At 40.4% G+C, this 20,873-nt stretch overlaps 1 protein-coding gene across 4 annotated transcripts in view; it reads right to left on the reverse strand.

The window, feature by feature from the left end:
* Positions 1-20,873, reverse strand: part of DOCK4 (dedicator of cytokinesis 4) — a 474,019-nt gene that overhangs the window by 133,205 nt on the left and 319,941 nt on the right. For all 4 annotated transcript variants that reach the window (XM_073009284.1, XM_038004467.2, XM_007982617.3 and 1 more), the window contains exons 17-23: positions 19,836-19,992; positions 15,010-15,107; positions 14,815-14,898; positions 14,530-14,630; positions 12,118-12,199; positions 10,288-10,458; positions 5,683-5,875 (exon numbers count right to left, since the gene is read on the reverse strand). In XM_073009284.1, coding sequence (XP_072865385.1) covers positions 5,683-5,875; positions 10,288-10,458; positions 12,118-12,199; positions 14,530-14,630; positions 14,815-14,898; positions 15,010-15,107; positions 19,836-19,992 — 886 coding nt within the window. The remainder of the gene's footprint in view (positions 1-5,682; positions 5,876-10,287; positions 10,459-12,117; positions 12,200-14,529; positions 14,631-14,814; positions 14,899-15,009; positions 15,108-19,835; positions 19,993-20,873) is intronic.

The following is a 20,873-nucleotide window of genomic DNA, read 5'->3' on the forward strand; positions in this document are numbered from 1 at the left end:
AAGCAGTGGTGACAAATGCAAAGTGAATGTAAAACCCACAGCTCTAGCAGAATTTGACCTTGCAAAGTCTGGGAGACCCTGTTCCTGACCTCTCACTACCATGCCCTAAACTATGTCTCTCTGCTACCCTCCATGCACCCTTCTTCTCCAACAATCCCTCCACATCAAATCTACCCTTTTGTCACTGCCAAAGCTGTCTTCTCCAAAACTATTTAGACTCTTCTATTCATGGCCTTCAGCAAATAGGAAGAATAAAATTTGGGGGAGAAAGGGAAAAATGAGTTGCTGATTTTTAATGCTTTAAATAAGTCCACCTGGACCTCAGATTATTTAGACATCAGATACCAATCTATTCAGATTCCAAATGTTATCTGTGTCCTTCAGGTTTGGTCAGACGTTCTAGAATCTGACCCCGGGGGTGTGACTAAGGGGGTGATTCAGTCCTCCTGCCCGCTCTGTCCAGTGGCTGCCCAGAGACCCTTAACACAACCTGTCTCGAATCTTCCCAGGACAACATTCCATTCCTTTCTGTGGTGCTGACATTCACGAATGTCCTTCTTTCTGTCTTCTCTATGTGTTAATTTCTACTCTAAGCTCAACCATGACTATTCTGCAGCCATGTGTGTTACTTTGCATGCCTCCTCTGCTTTTTTCTCCTTGGGATTTGTGATGGTTAATTTTAACGTATCAACTTGTCTGGGCCATGGGGTGCCCAGATAGTTGGTTAAACATTTTTCTGGGTGTGTCTGTGAGGAAGTTCCTGTAGGAGAATAATGCTGGAATTGCTGGACAGAGTTTAGCAAACTGTCCTCCCCACGTGGTGAGCCTTGTCCACTCTGTTGAAGGCCTGAATTGAAGAAAAGGCTGAGTAACGGAGAATATGCTTTCTCTTCCTGATGATCTTCAAGCTAGGACAATGGTCTTCTCTTGCATTCGGACTTGGACTTGAACTGTAACTTATACCATTGTCTCTCCTGCTTCTCAGGCCTTTGGTCTCAGATTGAAACTATATCATCAGCTCTTATGGGTCTCCAGCTTACTGACTGCAGATTTCTCAGCCTCTATAATCACGTAAACCATTTCCTTATGACTCCTTTCCTTCCCTCCATCCTCCTTCCTTCCCTTTCTTTCCTTCCTTCCCTCCCTTCCTTCCTTCCTTCCTTCACGTATATATACACACACCCTATTGGTTCTGTTTCTCTGGAGAAATCTGACTAATACAGGATTCTAATAAAATGTCAACTTTTAGAACTTTCTAGTTGTCTCGATGGGCTTGTAACATCTAAGGTCTGAAAAGGTTTTGAAATTCATTTTCTTAAAATGTGAGCCAACTGTACTCTTTGCTTCCCCCTTTTTTGAGACAGGGTCTCCATCTGCCAGCCAAGTGGGAGTGCAGTGGTGTGATCATGGCTCACTATATTCTCAACCCCCTGGGCTCAAATGATCCTCCCACCTCAGCCTGCTGAGTAGCTGGCACCACAGGTATGCACCACCACACCTGACTATTTTTTGTTTATTTTTTGTAGAGATGCTGGTAATATCTTAATTTCGGCCCATTGAGAATAATCTTGGACTTCCACCCTATGGACCAGTAGGATAAGAAGTTTGTGTTATTTATTTATTTATTTTATTTTATTTATTTTTGAGATGGAATTTTGCTCTTGTTGCCCAGGCTGGAGTGCAATGGCACTATCTCGGCTCACTGCAACCTCTGCCTCCTGGGTTCAAGCGATTCTCCTGCCTCAGCCTCCTGAGTAGCTGGGATTACTTGCCACCAGACCTGGCTAATTTTGTATTTTTAGTAGAGAAGGGGTTTCTCCATGTTGGTCAGGCTGGTCGCGAACTCCCAACCTCAGGTGATCCTCCTGCCTAGGCCTTCCAAAGTGCTCTGATTATAGGCGTGACCCATTGTGCCTGGCCAAGTTTGTGTTGCTTTAAGCCACTAAGTTTGCGATTATTGTCACAGTAGCAATGAGAAATGACTACACCATAACTATATCTAACATGAGTCTTATTTCCATATTTTGGTGATGCTATTGTTTTGTGTTTATAATAAAATAATTTTTTTAACCCATTCCTTGTTATTTGGATACAGTTATCTCTTGGGAAACAAGATAAAACCTAGGCCATTCAATATCAAGTTCCCCATCTCCCCAAAGAACCCTTAGCTGTTGTAAAAATTGTGTATGTGTGTGTTAATTTTTTAAATGGAAGGTCAGAAGTGTGAGGCTTAACCCTTCTACCTTTTATTTTGAGTGGACCATTGGGCACTCTTTTATTATAGTTCTTTAGTTATACAGTTTTATATTGTCCCTCTTCTTTCCCCTCCAGTCAGACAGAATCAGCCTATTTTTGTGAGATATACCAAGGCCCTTGTCAGGATCACACTCTCCACTTAACCACAACCCAAGATATCACGTCCTGTTCTCTGACACTGTCTGTGGAGCCTGCTGTTTGCATTTCACATCTTCTTTTCCTTCCCACATCTCCTCTTTCAACTAGACAACATAAATATGCCCATCAGTCCCCTAAGTCCACAGTTTCTGATTTAGAATGCCAAAGTCACTAGAAACACTTTCCACGTTTCCCTAGCAGTATTGTGTAGTCCCATGTGATTTAAACAGAAGATACTCTGAGCCCTGAAAGGCTCTCAGGGACACTTCCTAGTTTTCCCCATAAAGATGGGCTCCTTCTTGATGTGTTCTGCCTGGCCCATCTATACATCACAGTCTCTTCAATGAGTCAGGAAACACGAAGCCAAGCCACATCCTGTTGCAGCAGGGACAGAAGCCTTTTCTCTGTTCAACATCTGCGTGAGATAAGGATTCTGTCGATCGTGAGCCACTTTTGCTTCTCCATAATCATCCTCCATGGCGAGCTTCCCACACATGAGCAGACAGGGTTTCTTCTTCTTCTCTTCCTCTTCCATGCCACCATATCCACAATTACCAGCTTCCCCACACTGGCCCTGAGCCTCTCTTCCAGGGCACTGACACAGACCCTGCAGAGTCAACATTTCTTGGGTCTCATGAGTCCTTCCATCCCTTACCATAGTACACGTTCTCATCAATTCCCACGGGACCCAACATTCTTTATCCTGTATCGCAGCAGCTTCTTCTCTGTGTATCTTTCCAGTCCTGATTTCTCTATTGCCTACAGAGCATCAGGAACCAATAAGGAACTGGGTCCAAAGACAGATTACATTGCTCAGAGGCAATGAACACAAACTCCCCATAATATTTTCCTTACATTTGAAAACAATTTTGATGACTGTCTTGCTCTCTTAGTGTAAGACGTTAACTTAACAAAGAATTATGTGGTCATTGTGGGAGAAATATGGCAGAAATTAGCAATTCCTCTGAGATAGGAGTGAACTTTTCTTAGTGTGGTGAAAGCACGGTTGGTGCTTGAGTTACAGTAGGGTGCTCCATCGGGACCTACATCCCCTGTACAGTCCCTGTTCCCAACCCCGGAGAGATTCCCGAGTCACTGTACAGAACCCTTAGGGCTCTGAGCAGCAGAGTCAGAAAACCACTACAAGAAGTATCTTTTCTCCAGGAAATGTTTTCATTGGGAGAAATCGGAAGGTTGAACCCTCTTTTACATTGTTTGAAGTGCTATTTCAGAAAAAATAATTAGAAACATCTCAAAAGTCCTTCAACAGGAGAAAAAATAAATTAACTGTGGTATGTTCATATGGTGGAATATTGTACAACAGTAAAAAACAACAAAGTAGAGCTATATCTAGTGGCATGGAAAAATATAAAAGTATAATATTAGGCTGGGTGCGGTGGCTCACGCCTGTAATCCTAGCACTTTGGGAGGCTGAGGTGGGTGGATCAGCTGAGGTCAGGAGTTCAAGACCAGCCTGGCCAACACGGTGAAACCCCATCTCTACTAAAATACAAAATTAGCCAGGCATGATGGTGGGTGCCTGTAATCCCAGCTACTCAGGAGGCTGAGACGGCAGAATCATCTGAACCTGGGAGACGGTGGTTACAGTGAGCCGAGATTCTGCCACTGCACTCCAGCCTGGGTGGTTGAGCAAGACTCTGTCTCAAAAAACAAACAAACAATAAGTATAATGTTAATCAAAGAAAGCACTCCAAAGAGTGACATACAATGTAGTGTTATCATTTAAAGATGAAATGATTTAAAAATTTGTAAAGAAGAAAAAATCATACAATATATTTTTAAAGCTATGTAATAAAGGAATAGAAAATAGGAACCATAATCTCTGATAGTGGAAATTTCTATGAAGGAAGTGGGAGCCTAGACAGGAGGACCTTGAGTATATCTGTGATGAATTCTTAATAAAAAATCTAAAGCAAGGCCAGGTGCGGTGGCTCACGCCTGTAATCCCAGCACTTTGGGAGGCCGAGGTGGGCAGATTACAAGGTCAGGAGTTCGAGACCAGCCTGACCAACATGGTGAAACTCCATCTCTACTAAAAATACAAAAATTAGCCGGGTGTGGTGGTGCACGCCTGTAATCCTAGCTACTCAGGAGGCTGAGGCAGGACAAACACTTCAACCTGGGAGGCAGAGGTTGCAGTGAGCCGAGATCGCACCACTGCCCTCCAGGCTGGGCAACAGAACGAGACTCTGTCTCAAAAAAAAAAAAATAATCATCTAAAGCAAATAAATGGTAATGTTAAGATTTGTTAATGATTTGCCATTATTATGCTCTATTCTTAAATGTATATACAAAATATTTTACAAGAAAATACGTAAAAAATTGTTTACATAAAACTATTTCAAAAAATTATACATACACACACATTCATATGGGAAAATCATTCTTTTTTTCTTTTTTGAGACAGGGTCTTGCTCTGTTGCCCTGGGTGGAGTACAGTGGCGCCACCTCGGCTCACTGCAACCTCTGCCTCCCAGGTTCAAGCAATTCTTCTGCCTCAGCCTCACGAGTAGCTGGGATTACAGGCACCTCCCAACACACTTGGGTAATTTTTTTGTATTTTTGGTAGAGGTGGGGTTTCACCATGTTGGCCAGGCTGGTCTTGAACTCCTGACCTCAAGTGATCTGCCCGCCTTGGCCTTCCAAAGTGCTGGGATTACAGGTGTGAGCCACCATGCCTGTCAGGGAAAATAATTCTTAATGGAATTTATTTTAATAAGTTTTTTACTTGGGAGGCTGATTTAAATTTCTTAAAATAAACTTTAAAATGAGATTAGCAGTCACTCTGGTATTTCTTCGGGGAAAAAAAATACAGAAGAAAACAAGAGGCCATGGAACGTACTAACAGTTATTACAACAAAATCAATTTAAGTAACTGACCACTTGCTCTCGGGGTAAAGTAAAAAATAACAATGCAAAGTTTCATATAGCTTCAGAATTCAAACTGATGAAAACCTTTTAAAAACAAAAGAGACAAATAAGGATCCTATCAGGTACCTGTAAGCCTCTCTGAAGGAAAGTGTTAAATCCCATCAAACATCAAAAAACAATAATTTAATCATTAGTTTTCATTATTTCCAGAAATAAAGTTTTAATTGCCATACTTTTGTATTTGACTACTAAATACATTTACCACCCAAATAAACAATGGTTTTGAGAAAGTGCCTTTAAGTTTTTTGTTTTTAATTGTATCTGCTGACCAATGGCTACAATGCACAAAATGGCTTTTTAGAGGCAAAATTTCCTCCAAGAGACTCAGCACCCTACCTGGGTTGGTATAAAGCTGGCTTTCCACGGTTTTGCCAATGCACTGCAGTTTGATGGCCTGCAGGGAATCATCCACGTGCAGGATGGTCGGCAGACTGCCCAGAGTGTCCTGGACCAAGTTAGCCACTTCCCGGACATCAAAGAGCTTCAACAGTTCTGAGTACACGGCGGGGAAAGAGCTCAGAAACACAGCCTTAAAAAGAAGAAGAAATTTAAATGAACTCCCAGATATGCCATGAGAAATATGCTGCAAAGCGTCAGTCAGTTTAAGGACCGTGGCAAGCATTTTTGAATGGTAGGAATACAAGTATGAAATGTTTCTGTTACCTAAAGCTAAAAGGTAAATTTTTAAAAAGTGCAGCAGAATACGACAGTTTTTGAAATGTACAAAGGAGCAGCATAACAAAAACTGGGAAATTTTGGAAAATCACTGACATTAGCATAAAGATTGACAAAAGCCTCACAGAATAAGTGAAGTGCATCATGATTGAATAGAAAGAATGCTCAACCAAGACCTGGATTGTAGTCACTTATATTCATTCCTTTTGGAAGAAGCTTTCTGAAACGCTCACTTAAATCTCATTCATGTTTAAGAAACCAAACACGTTAATTCCTCCAAAGCACTCCATTTCTGATTTAAGAAAAAACACAGGACAGGGCATCAGAAGACCTAAGTTATATATAGTGTTAGCTTTGCTTCCAATCAACTCTGTGACTTTGGAAAGTTATTTGAGCACCCTTTAGTTTCATCATTTAGGCTTTAGTTTCATCTCTTGTAAAACAAAAAGATCATTATAAGATCTTCAAGATCTATTTTAAACCAAGAACTGTGTGTACAGACTAAGAACAACATTTTTATGTAAATAAAAAACCCAATAATCATTTCTTATGGGGAAAAAAGATGCTCACATCAAATCTCAAAGGGCATACTTAAAAAATTCGACTAGGATTATACATCAAAACAAACAAAGTCAGCCTTTTAAAATTCCACAAAAGGAGGGCAATGGAAGAAGAGTCGACTAGCTTCAACTGTACCTTGTCAGGGAAGGCACGTGTTTCTAATATGCTAAGATTCAAGTGCTAGTTGGCGTACCAATAAGATCTGGCTCCATCAGAAAGTAGGTTGTGTCTTCATGTGCTGATGATTCAAACACAGACTCAAACTCAAATTTAAGAATTTTAGTATTTATTTATTTATACAGCAGCAGCAAAAATATCTAGAAGAGCCAAGATCTGTTTTTGATGCCAGAGCCATCAAAATACTTCAGGTGCTATAAGTCAACAGTGACGGCCCTTGGCTCTTAAAAATTATAGATTTACTTGAATATATTTAAAGTTAGTAACTTGGTATTCTCTGTTACAGCCTGTATTTATATAACCTTCATGTCACCCTGCAGAGAGCTGAGTCATACCGATGAAGTTAAATAAAATGAGCCCAGCTTTCTGATTACTGAAAGTCAACTAAGTTGATTTTCCTCAGGTATCCCTTAATTTATCCATTATTTATTTATTTATACATCTTGACTTCAAAAAGGTATCTGAATGTGCCTACAGTGTAAGATACACATATAATAGGATGATTAAAAAGGATAAAGGAACAAGGATCTTGTGATGACAGCAGGAAGACAGCTGTGCCAGGGCAAGCTGATTGTTTTTACTGCAAGTAAAAATAAAAGTACAATTCAATTTTGACCTTCCTGGTAGCCAGGACACACAGGGAAAGATAACTATTGGGAATCGTCTAGCAGAGTTTGGGCTCATATTCCTTCTGACATTCTTCTTCTTTTAGGGATCTTGTGGTAGGGGGTGTGTGTCCATGAAATGGAAAGCTAAGAATCACTGTTGCACTAGCTGGGTTAGTCCTTAGTCCTTCCAGGACAGGGCTAACAAGAACAGTGTCATTAGCAAGTTGCATTTGGGACAGGAGGACTAAATGAACCTACCCAGTAGGACCAGGATGGATACATCTGTGGGGTAGCTTCCCATCAATCCAACCCAAAGGACTGTGGGGATGGCCTCTAGAAGACAGGGTTTGCCCTGAGTTGTAGCCCACATGGAAAAAATGCAAAATGGAGCAAGGAAACCAGGTTTCTGCCTCTAAGGCAGCCTAATAGTAAAGCTTGGACCAATTCACAGCCGAATTTTATTTGACTGTAAATGTGGCAGGCAGGATTCTAAGACGACTCCCATGACCCTGTCCCCTAGTGGTGTTCCTGTGATTACATAATGTCACATGGCAAAAGAGATTTTGCAGATGTAATCAAGATTACTCATCAGTTGACCTTCAAATATGGAGATTTGTCCAGGTGGGTCTCACCCAACGACATGAGTCCCTAAAACAGTTTTCTCTGGCTGGTAGCAGGAGAAGTAGTCAGAGAGATTCAAAGCATGAGGAGAATCTGACATACTGTTGCCGGATTTGAGGATGGAGCAGCCGTGTGCCAAGGACTGCAAGTGGCCTCTGGCAGCTGACAGCACCTTCCCCCACTGGCTGACTGCCATCAAGGAAACGGGGACGTTAGTCTTCTGAAAACAAACATTTTCTGCCAACAGCATAAAAGATCATGAAAGTAAATTCATTTCCAGGCCTCTAGATAACACATGAAAGCCAACACTTTGATTTTGGCTTTAGGAGATCCTAGGGAAAGGACCCAAGCAAGCCTGCCTGGAATTCTGACTGATAGAACCGTGGGCTAATAAATGAGTGCTGTTGAAAGCCATTAAGCTTATGGTCATTTGTTATACAGAAAACTAACACATCGGATCCACTGAATTAGTGGCACTGCCTCTGCAGAGAGTACATGGGATCAAAAGGGAACCTGGTATGGGCAGAGGTGTGTGGCATTTCTTGTCTTCCCCAAATACAAAGAGGCAAAGTTCTCATTGCTTAATAAAGAAAACTAACCATTTTATCATTTTATATGGATTTTTTTCTGAGCATCAAACTAAACATAAATTACCACATCAAAATATACAGGTTAAGTGATTCTTGCACAAAATAACAGAGAACGACTTCAGCAGAGTTTACAAAGATGTTCAGAAACTTTATGGGCACATTTACATATTATCTCTTGATTAAAAGCTGAGAGCAAAAAATATCAAATATGATTCTTTGAAGGTGCTAAAGTTGTTTCTAAAATTTGCTGTGGGATAGAGCTCAGAGAATCAAGAGCAGTGGGAGTCAGTGTGTGGAAGAGGTGAAAGCGAGCTGCTCCACTCTGCTGTACCCCCGTGGCCCAAGCCACCTTAGGGTGACCTCCAGGATCCAGTGGTACAACAAAGGTTAAAAAAAAAAAAAGTCTCCTGAATCCCTAAGAAGAAACCATGCCTTATAGTTACTCTTAAGAGTAAGAAAATATTTTTCAGGTGTGAATTAGGCAAGTTTCATCTCTGTAACTGATAAAGGGTAAAAAAAAAAAAAAAAAAAAAAAAAAAATCTCAGGGTGAAAACTCAAATTCTGAATTACTTTTGTAGAGATAGTAAACTTCTAAGAACTCTGATCTAAAGGAATGCACGGTTAGCCTGTTGGATTATCCTGCTTAAATATCAAGTGCTGTCATCAGGGTTTAGCTAGTAGTGGGCAACTTGACACTGAGGTCTCTAGCAAGTTCCCATAGTGCAGTGATTGTACTCTTGACTGCAAAGGCCAAAATGACACTTAAAAGAGCCTGAGTTATATCCTTGCCCAGATGGAAGAAGAGTCCACCTCTATAAAGAAGAGAGGAACAAGAATAGACCTCTAAACATTCAGAAAAAATACAGCACATTATCGGAGGGCTGGTGCATTCCTGGTGTTTTGCTTTCTGAACATCACATAGTACCAAATCATAACACTGTTAAGGATCTAATTTTGTCTCCCAATCTCCCTTTTTATGTCCCAGTTCTCAATGATTACAAGTTTCTCTAACCTCTAGGGCATGGTAAGAGGCTGCTTCTCCTTCTGACAGGTTTTTAACCAAGTCATCAGAATTAAAAGTATACAAGAAGAATCGAGAAAGTATAGGGAAAATATTCAGAATTACCTCATGGAACATATTTAAGGCCATGCTATTTGGGAAGTAGATGGATCCCGTTCTTAAAAAAAACATGTGGGGCCATTTCCGGTAATAGAGTTTGGCAGCAGCAGCTCTGCACTGGTCTTATAAGATCACTCCCAGGATGATTAGGGTCAAGTTCAATAAAACAAAACAACATGCAGCTTAGCTGAGTCCAATATAATGATTCTCAAGTTGACAGATTAAAATGCAGTGAGAGGTTTGGGGAAAAGAACTGCAAGAGATTGGCTCTAGTGAAATTCCTTCCCCAGGGCTGGTGGTGACAGCATGTCCAATCATCAGTATGTGTTCTGGTAACTGGAAATGAAGCTGATGCAAACCAATAGCCTCTCCATGCAGAGAGAGAAGGGAAAGGCAACCCACTTCTGCTCAGCTGGTACACGAAGGTAGGGGAATTTTAAAAGTCTACTCATAAAGTTGGTTAAGCTACAAATATAAACTGGAGCTACTGACTTCTGATGGAGAAAACATTTGATTACACTGCTGTGTAAAAATAAATAAACTGCACTTATCGCTTTCTTCTACTCAGCATAGATGAAAAGAAATTACCTGTGACTGAGATAATGCTCCAGACCCTTTGCTCTCTTGTGAAAGAAAGAAACGGACTGACATGAGAAGCTCCTGAATGCAGCAGCGGAATTCCTCTTCGTTTTGCCCACCAGTGGCAAGGGAAAAGAGCCTTCGAGATTGAACTATATACTTAAAAATGTATTCTTGTGCCTTAAAAATACAATTTTTAAAAGTTAGCTTCAAAGGAGACAAAGAGTATTTATTTAACAATGACACGGCATAAAAACTATGGTATGGCATTAAACTTTCAAATTATTCATGTAAACACCAAGGCCTTGTGAGGCTTTTTTGAATAGTATTTACTTTTACGGGGAACAGCCACTTTTCTCTGATGCTTAGTGAGAGAAACGTATAGAAAATTTAAAAACACTTTAGCTGGGCGTGGTGGCTCATGCCTGTAATCCCAGCACTTTGGGAGGCCGAGGCGGGCGGATCACCTGAGGTCAGGAGTTCGAGACCAGCCTGACCAACACGGAGAAACTCCGTCTCTACCTAAAATACAAAACTGGCCAGGCATGGTGGTGCATGCCTGTAATCCCAGCTACTTGGGAGGCTGAGGCAGGAGAATTGCTTGAACTTGGGAGGCAGAGGTTGCGGTGAGCTGAGAATGCGCCATTGCACTCCAGCCTGGGCAACAAGAGCAAAACTCCGTCCAAAAAAATAAAAAAAAAAAAAAACACTTTATCATTCTGGAGTATGATGAACACTAAGTGTTTTTGACCCTCAGATGTTTTTTAAATTTAGTCAACAAAAAGATAACTGTTTTTGAAAAAATAATTTTGTTTTGACAAGTAGTATTCTTGCCACTTAGCATTTTACCTTCAATCAGCCCAAAATTACAAATGTATAATTCACAAAATGCTTGTTTCATAAAATGTATACATTGTCTACTTAAATCTACTGACACCAGATAGGATGGTCCTCAACAACAGGAATCAGAAGACTACCAGGCCTGTAACTGGACAGTTCCTTTAAGAATTTGCACTCTTTTTCAACATGTTTGCAAGTAAGGGATTAGTATCTCCACAGACAAGGGAGCATATAGCACCCAGAGACCACAAGACCCAGTAAAGCCTCAAGTTTCCTCATTATAATCCCTGCTAAGCCACCCTATTTGCTCTTAAAATTTAACATAAATGGTTCTCCGATGGTCTCTGTCAGGTTGGTGGAAGCAAGAGCCAGGAACTTCTTTTTTTTTTGAGACGGAGTCTCGCTCTGTCGCCCAGCCTGGAGTGCAGCCGCCGGATCTCAGCTCACTGCAAGCTCCGCCTCCCGGGTTTACGCCATTCTCCTGCCTCAACCTCCCGAGCAGCTGGGACTACAGGCGCCCGCCACTTCGCCCAGCTAGTTTTTTGTATTTTTTAGTAGAGATGGGGTTTCACCGTGTTAGCCAGGATGGTCTCGATCTCCTGACCTCGTGATCCGCCCGTCTCGGCCTCCCAAAGTGCTGGGATTACAGGCTTGAGCCACCGCGCCCGCCAAGAGCCAGGAACTTCTAAGCTTAACTGCCCCTATATAGTCTTCTCTCATAAACCCTCCCTCTCCTGCTCATCTTAGACTTCAAGTGCTCTACAGCCCAGAGGAACAAAGATTCAACCCCGAACAGTTTCCAGTAGACTAGCCTGGCAAAGCCCCCTTCAAATTTCATCAGCTCTCAAGCAGCCACAAACTGATTAAGATCCTTGAATTGGAATGTCAGTAATATATCATCACCCATTACTGTCTGTGTAGAAGAACCAATTAGTTTAAGCATCAGCATGCAACAGCTTTGTTAGACTCTGCTATCTGTTATCAACAGCATGTTATCACCTTCAGCACCTCCTGGATATGCTCTTGCCGCTCTGCTTCTGTGATCCGGTCCACATACCATTTGAGCACTTTGATGAGATCTCTAAAATACAGGGGAAAATGTGCAGAATGTAGAATTGGTCTAATTTTCAATTAAATGCCAACAAATCCAACGCTTAGCTGTATCATGAGGAGGCTTCTTTTCCCAACAGTTCTCACATTTTCCTGTCAATCTGCTGTACAATAATTTTACTAAATCTGCAGATCAACACTGCCACCCCTTTTCAAAGCTTAAGAGAGAAACAACACTCAATCTGGACATATTCCATAGTCCTGTGCTTCTGGTAATGCCTCCAAATGGGTGAACACGAATATTGGAGAAAAGGACTCTCGCCACCCAAGTGCCTGGCAGTATGACTGCCATGGTCAATACTGTAAAACTGCTCGCTGGGATTTCTTTTCCAGTGAATATATAAACAGCTGGATGCAATATCATTAGGCTGCAGGCAAAACGGGGTGGGGAAGAGGGATGGAGACAATGCTTCCCCACTGCTACGCACACCTCATGGATTTATCAAGCCAATTTTCTGACCCGTGAGAAGAACATGGCTTATGTCAATATGTGCCTTAGGAGAATTTCTAGAAAGGCCAAGGTATTTTTTTTTCCCCCGTTTTGAAAAAATGTAAAAACAACAGCGTACAACTCTCAAGATTATAGTCTTACCACCTTGAACTTTGGTCAGTTCTTGGTTTCTTTTTTTTTCTTTTTTTGAGACAGAGTCTTGCGCTGTCACCCAGGCCGGTACGCAGTGGCTTGGCCCACTGCAACCTCTGCCTCCCACCTGGGTTCAAGCAATTCTTCTGCCTCAGCCTCCCAAGCAGCTAGGATTCAAGTATGCACCACCATGCCCAGCTCATTTTTGTATTTTTAGTAGAGGCCAGGTTTCACCATGTTGGCCAGGCTGGTCTTGAACCCCTGACCTCAAATGATCTGCCCACCTTGGCCTCCCAAAGTGCTGGGATTACAGGCAAGAACCACTGTGCCCAGCCAGTTCTTGGTTTCTAGGAAAGAGTTTACCCAGCAATGTTTCTCTAGGCCAGGGGAGAATACTTGGATGTGCCAGCAGGTGGATGTTGGTGGAGTGCTATTTTTTAAGATAACATGCCAGTGAGTTTCTGATCATCCCCAGCCTGAAAGGATTCCACAAGCCTTATTTGTCTTTTTAAGATCCTGCTTTCCTGGCCAATCGGAAGTGTGAGAAATTATACTCTTGTTTTCTAGCTTCCAAAGAGAATTTAACTTGGAAGCAGTGACCTCCTCACACTAGGGCCCAAATTGTTAGGCTGAGTGGGCCAATGTTTCAAAACTATTCCTGAGGTTGCATTTCGCTCTCAGCAAAAAATCACACTGATGAATGGTCTAAGTCTAACAAAATTACCTTCATTCATTTCAATGTTGGAGATGTCGATCTTAACATGTCATGGCTGGGAATATCCAAGTAAACAGGATCAAATGCTTATCTGATAACCTACTAACCTTTATATATTACATAGATGGGGGAAGGATATCAACCTGATTTCATGCTTTTTAAACTCATCTCAGGGAACAGTCAGGCATGTGCATGCCCATAGGTGCTTAAGGTATAAGGTAGAAATATGGGAGAACAGCAAGCACCATACTGGACCGGGAGACAGACAATGGGGTACACTCCCGGGCTATCTAAGCAGAGCCAGACTGGGAAGGTGTTATTTGTCAAACTAAAAGAGAGAAGCTGTGGCCTCTGGCAATTATCAACTACCTTGCGAAGAGGCAGCCACTAGCTAAAGCATGACATTATTCATAACTTTTCAGCATCACCTGAGCCGGTAGAAAAGGAGGAGCAGTTAAAATAGCAGCCCCTGTCAAAGAGTAGATCCCAATGACTAAATTGCCTGAGGCCAGGGACCAGGTCTTCACATCATCAGCATAAAGTACAGCGCCTGGCAAGCAGCTGGCAGTCAGTAAATCCTAACAGATAAATGAATGAATGACTTTCAGCAGGTATGAAGGCAAACGTTGTTTTCCATTTATATTTCTTTCTTATGAACATTTATAATCATCAGGGAGTACAGTGATGAAGTGGGACTCTTAACAGCCAAAGTGCCAGACATTTTAGACCAAAGACTATCCAGTGAAACAGAGACAAGAAGGAAAGACTTTATATTATAGGGCTCAGGAATAGAATTCAGGAGGTTTTCTTTCCCTTTTTAATCAAAATAAGTTCTAGCCATTGAAAAAGGGTGTGTTAGCAGGAAGAGACGATCTCAAGAGACACTTCAGTAGTGCTCCATTTCTTCCTACACTCCCTTTTAAATTTTCCTATATCGCCTCTTCTGCTGAGAAAAGCTTGAAAGGAACCACTTCTAAACTAATTACAAGATACAGGGCCTTACCTGTATGCAAGTGCCCCAGCAAAATGACTCTCAATATAAGTGTCCATTACAGGTTTAAAATGGTGAAATTTGCTATCTTGCAGCAAATTTATTATGTGAACCTAAAAAAAGAAAATTGAGCTTTATAAAACCAAATGCAAATCAAGGTTTTTCTCTTTTTTTTTTTTTTGCTTCTTTTTAAAATGAACTCTTACATTATTAAGTGCATGTTTCTGAACCAGCCTCAAGAAAGTCAAGATTGAGAGACAAAACAGTTAAAATATAATTAAGGGAATTTGAACTTACCAAAGAATCAAACACTTTAGACCCATATTTTTGGGAATTTTCATCTAAAATTCCAAATAAGGTATCCAGTGTATCCTGCAGAAACTGTTAGATAAAGAAGTAGTAAACGAGTAAATAAGATAATATCTGTCTTTTTCCTCCAAATGTTTATTCTATGAATCTCTGCAAGGAAAATAGTAATGAAACACTATATACCTTTACTATCTCTGAGCCATCGATTTCTTTTAATTTAGAGAGACAGCCAGTGATCTTGTCTGGGTGGGTTCTCCATTTCAAAAGATCAAGCATATCACCTTTCAAAACAGAAAAGGAGGATTAATTGCCTTAATAGGGAACAGGTCCTCACATGAAAGCGTTCTGCTGGTAAAAGTAAAATTCTTAACACATGTGGCTCCCTTCTGCTAGCCACTCAAGTTGCGGGCGCCCACAAACTATGACTAGCCCTCTCCAGGATGGCATTTATTACACTGTATTCTGTTTCCTCCCCACTGCTCTTGACTTAACAAACTCCTACTCTTCTTTTAGTCCTCAGGTTGAATGTTGCTTCATTTTGGAAGCCTTTCCTGAAATCTCGAGCTAACTGTCCCTTCTCCATGCTTCCACATCACAGTAGCACTTACCTTACCATTACAGTTGTGGGTGTATTCGTCTATGCCTCACCTAGACTGTAAACTCCAAGAGAAAAAAGCCATGCCAACCTGGGCCCTACTGTATTCCCAGCACCAAGAACAGAGCAGGCAGGTGACAAATATTTGTTGATTAATTTTTCTGCCTCCTCCTGGAAAGATGAGAGTTTCTTGAGGGCTGGGAACCTGCTTTATTCCTGTTTGGGTGCCCAGCACATAGCACTCTGCCTAGCAACCAACTCCACCCAGCAACAAAGGTCTTCTTGGCAACGTGACCAAAATCTTGCAGACTAAAAGAATGATAACAGGCCCAGTGATTTCTCAGATCATCCAGGGAGCTCTCAACCTGAGAAGAGCAGCTGCTGGACTCCATGGGCCATCTTCCATCCCAGAGTCCAGGTAAGCACACGGCCCAGCCCTTTAACCCTTTCCTAAACGGACATGCGGGCCTTAGTTCAGCAGGTCCTGAGAACCTCTTCACCTGGGGAGGGAATAAATTTATCTTTCTTGGGCAGAAGTTAGAAAGGCTCCGGGAGATGGTGTTCATGTGTTATTAGTCGACAAAGCATGCAGGGAGATGTGGCATCTGGAGGCCAAGAAATGCAGTGAGAACTGAAGGTTCATGTGTGCCAGGCATGCACAGGGCAGGGGGACCTGGTAGAGCTGGACTCAGGGCTCAGTGGAGTTGCCAGACTAGACTGGCCGAGAGAGAAGCCAGGACAGAATTTCCAGGCAGAGAAGCAGGAAATTCACTTCAAATCACTTGTTTTAGCAGAAACCCAAAAGGGACTTTCTAAGAAACAGAAAGATGAATGAGGGAACAAAAACTCCAAACCCCCCAAAACCAAGGAAGTAGGTAAGATGAGAAAGAAAAAGAGAATATAGAGAACAGAAGTGAGAAAAAGCATTAAGAATCTCAAGGAGAAAGAGAAGCAAGCTCCACCAAAGCCAGATTCAAGAGAAAAACCTCACAAAAGATTTACTATTAATAGTAAGGAATTCAGTACCAAACAGGAATGTTTATCTGCAACAAACACGGGTAAGAGGAGGAGGAGGAGTTAGAATGAGAAAAATAAAGGGATTTTAAAAATACCAACTTTGAAAAAGAGATTTATGAGGTTTTCATAACCAAAAACCCTGAAAATGTTGACTATTCAGATGTAATTCAGACACCCTGGGGTATGATTGAAACCTTAAAACTGATTGGTTATATTTGGCATATCAGATATTTCCACAGAGTGAGACCCAGGGTGACAAAGGCAAAGCTCTATTGTTCTCCCCAGTTTGCTGCTTCCCTCCCACCTACTTCCTACTTCCTGCATCTCACTTCAGGAGGCCTCCCCTCCCTGGCATCTTCTCTTTCATAATCCGCCGTGCACTTCCCCTGCCATTCACTCCTCACTTCCCACTCCACCCCCATCCCAGCTCTCACTCCTCCTTTGTGTTCTCTTTCCCTTCCTTTAAAGTGAGGCAGTTGGAGGGGCCATGAGGACCCTGATCAATGTGAGGAGTGTGGGGAGGAAGGAGGTGGCTATGCTGGCTACAAAGTGGCAGCAGTGGAGAATGAGGACTAGTGCCCATTTAAGTAGGGCTGGAAAATAGATTACAGGGGTCCAGAAAATGAGTCAGGATGAGCCTGCCCATCTTCTCTGCAAGAAGGCTGATGAATCTCTACACTGCTCATGATGGAGCACGTGGAAAAGCCCATTCATTAACTACTGAATGCTGATAAAGCCTGGTATAACAAATCTTAACTTGGTGTCCTATATAAATATAGTAGCAATGTATGTTAAAATTGAGAGGTGCTTTAAAAGTGGTCAAAATTTTGATGTTACAGTTTGCTTTTTTTCTGAGACTATGATTACATCTGGATGTAATTAATCATGTATGTTGCAAAATACTTAGAGTTCAGGCAAAATTGCTGTATCCTAGGTTTTTGCTTTTGCCATCTGAGGACGTTAGCTGCAAATTAGGAGCTACGACCTATCACAGAAAATACCAATTTCTACATTCCATTCAATAGGCATTTATTAGGTGTATATTATGTACCTAACCTATCAAGAGCTATAAAAATAGGAGGATGCCATGACCCCTAATCCTCCGAACTATAAAATCTCTACCTGTTCTGGCAGTCACAGATGCCCAGCATAGTCCTTTGGCCTTGGTACACTGTCCATGTTGGACAACACAAAGTGTGTGCAGACAGACACACTTTGGGAATTCTGAAATGCAAATCTGCTCTAGGAAACTGCTCCTAGAGACCATATCACTTAGTAAATGCTGAATTGTAGTAGAAACAAGATTTGTATATTTTCCAAGTCAAGAAAAATGAATACATAGCAATTTAATTCCAATTTGGAACTAAATTACTTCGACACAGAGATGTGTGCTTAGCATGTAAATTTCAGAAAGACCAACTAACTTCCTTCCTCCTTCCCAACTTTTGAAACATGCCATTCATTTCCTGGCTCCTTTTGAGCTGTTTCTCATTGACAAGGTTAATCAAAGCCAAACTAATAATGAATGAAACACTTATCCATCTCCAAAAATGAGCCAACCATTGCATGGAATTCCGATCCTACTTTCCATATAGTGAGATGTTTAATATAATTATTTCATAAGTTGTTTTTTGCTCATATTTACCTGAAAATGTTCTCTACTTTTAAAAAGTAGCAACTTCTAATTTTCAGGATTTGTTTCTCTCTGCCTTATTTTCATAATTGTGTCTAACATCCTAAACGCTACAACTAGCACAAATTCAGTATGTAGGACCAAATATTTTGATGGAAGAGAATCTATTGTTAGGTTTACCTGTGTGGTAGGCAGAATAATGACCTCAAAAGAACCTGTTCCAAGAATTAGGAGGGACTATGTTTCCCTCACACAGCAAAAGAAGACTGTACAGATGTGATTAAAGATCTTAAAATATTGGATTATCCAGCTCAATATAATCATAAGAATCCTTAAAAGATGTAAGATGGTCAGAGTCAGAGAGATGTGAGGATGCTATGCTTCTGGCTTTGCAGCTAGAGGAAGGGGCTATAGGCCAAGGAATGCAGGTGGCCTCTAAAGCTAGGAAGGGTAAGAAAATGGATTCTCTCCATTCCAAAGGGAATGCAGCCCTGCTGACACTTTGATTTTAGCCCAGTGGAACTGATTTTGGATATTTGACCTCCAGAACTGCAATAATAATAAATCTTTATTGTTTTAAGGCAGTAAGTTTGTGGTAGCTGTTACAGCTGCAATAGATAAGTAATACAACCCAAAATATTCTATTGGGGAAATTCAGTTAAACATGAATGCAACCTCTACTACCCACACACAACTAATCCACATAGCATAAATAAATATTTCTGTTTAAGGATCTCAATAAAAGGTTGATTTTATTATCTTCATAATTTCTATGGGGGTAAACTGGCCTCATAAAAAAAATACCTGAGGTTTCGTAAATGCTTTATAATCATTTATTGAGTTATACCAATGGAAGTTTTATTTAAATAAAATAATTAACTACTGAAAGCTGATAAAGCCTGGTATAACAAATCTTAACTTGGTGTCCTATACAAATATAGTAGCAATGCATGTTGAAATTGAGAGGTGTTTCAAAAGTGGTCAAAATTTTGATGTTACATTTTGCTTTTTTCCTGAGACTATGATCTAAAAGAAGAAATGTTTCCTTCTACAAATGCTGTTCTCTGACACAGAAGAAGGAACTAAGAAAGAACTAATAACAGCACACATGTTTAGGCACAGGTTTTTATGAAACATAATACCTCATTATAAAGTGATTCTTCTCAACATAATGAATATAACTTATTTAATGTAGCATTCAGGGTGCTAGCCAGAAGTCTTATATGGCAATCATAAAAAACTCAAAAATGTTTAATTTACTTCCTTCATTAAAGAACATGTTTTCATAGCAATTTGCCAAGGAGAAGAGCTTGCTTTATTAATCATAACTTGCTAAACAATCACTGACATAAAAAGTAATGCTAGAACTGAAAAGCAATATGCATCTAATTAAACAAAAAACAGCCTTTATTCTAAAACCTGCAATTAGCACTGTTTATGGAGCTATAAAACACGAGATTAAGGTGTTGGTATTTTCGTCCTTTTTTTTTTTTTTTTTTTAAAGCAGCTGGGTGTTGAGGGTTTATTTGAAAAGTTGTGTACTTGTTTTTCAATACTGGGATAATTTTGAAGTCCTTCTTAAATGACATGCATTCAGCAGATCACTGGGTCACATTTGTTTCCATTTTATTCGAAATCACAAACAGAAGGATCCATAATTTTTCTAAAGTTCTTAACTATAACTTTGGTGTTTACTGAATATGCTTACCAAAATTTACATGATTACTAGGTACTAGCGCTTTCAAATAAAATATTATACATTACCATTTTGTGTGAGTTTTGTGGAACAGAGAAAGGATGTAATACAAAAAGACTCCTTTGTGGCCTTCATGGCTTGATTATTATTCCCAAGGAAAATGCCCTTGGAAAAGGGAAGTTTGAGGTAGCGGGTAGTATCCTGAAGGTTTGTGTTTTCTTCACACTGTTAAAAATATTAGAAAAACATAAGGGAAGAGGAAGAGATCTTATAAGAATTATTAAGCATAATTTATATTACTAGTGTTTATAAATTGGGAAACATTCCAAACAGCATTACAAGTAGAATTTGGTTTTTAAATAAAATGCAAAAAAACTGTCTAAAAGAATTAAGCATGGATTTTTGGACTAAGATTAATTTGAGTTTGCATCCCAGCTCTGTAACTTCCCATGTGAGTGACCATATCAAATCAAATTATTTAACCACACAGTTTCCGTTATCTTCTCTAAAATCTCATTGTGTTGTCATAAGAATTAGGTTATATAAAGCCTTTAACACACTCCTGATACATTGAAAATGATCAATAAATCATATTTGCAGTGACCATAGCATTTTTTCAAAAACGCTTAAATTCTTCCACCATCTCATCTGAGGCAGCTGTTAAAACAATTCCTTACTTTGAAAACTGGCAATTAAAAGAAAGGATATTTCAGTTATTATAATTTGAGAGTCCTCCTATGTGAGGGAAATCTCTACTTTCATAGTAAATGCCAGCTAACACATGTAAAAGCAATTACAGATTTAGAAAATATAATTTCATATCCCTACTGTAATTATTTTAGTCAAGGATTATTGCTTAGTGCTAAAACTGAGGAAAGAGAGAGACCCTCTCATACTGTTTTATATTGTTTTATACTCAGTACCTGTTTTAAGAAAAAAACAAGGAAGTAAAACCAAAGACAGGCAGCCCGGCGCCAGGCCCAAAACCAGGCCTGGGCCTGCCTGGCCTAAACCCAGTGGTTAAAAATCAACTCATAACTTAGAAACCGATGCTATTCATAGATTCTAGACATTATACAGAAGAACGCTGTGAAACTCCCTGTCCT

This window comes from Chlorocebus sabaeus, chromosome 21 (assembly GCF_047675955.1).
Source record: "Chlorocebus sabaeus isolate Y175 chromosome 21, mChlSab1.0.hap1, whole genome shotgun sequence".
NCBI lineage: Eukaryota > Metazoa > Chordata > Mammalia > Primates > Cercopithecidae > Chlorocebus > Chlorocebus sabaeus.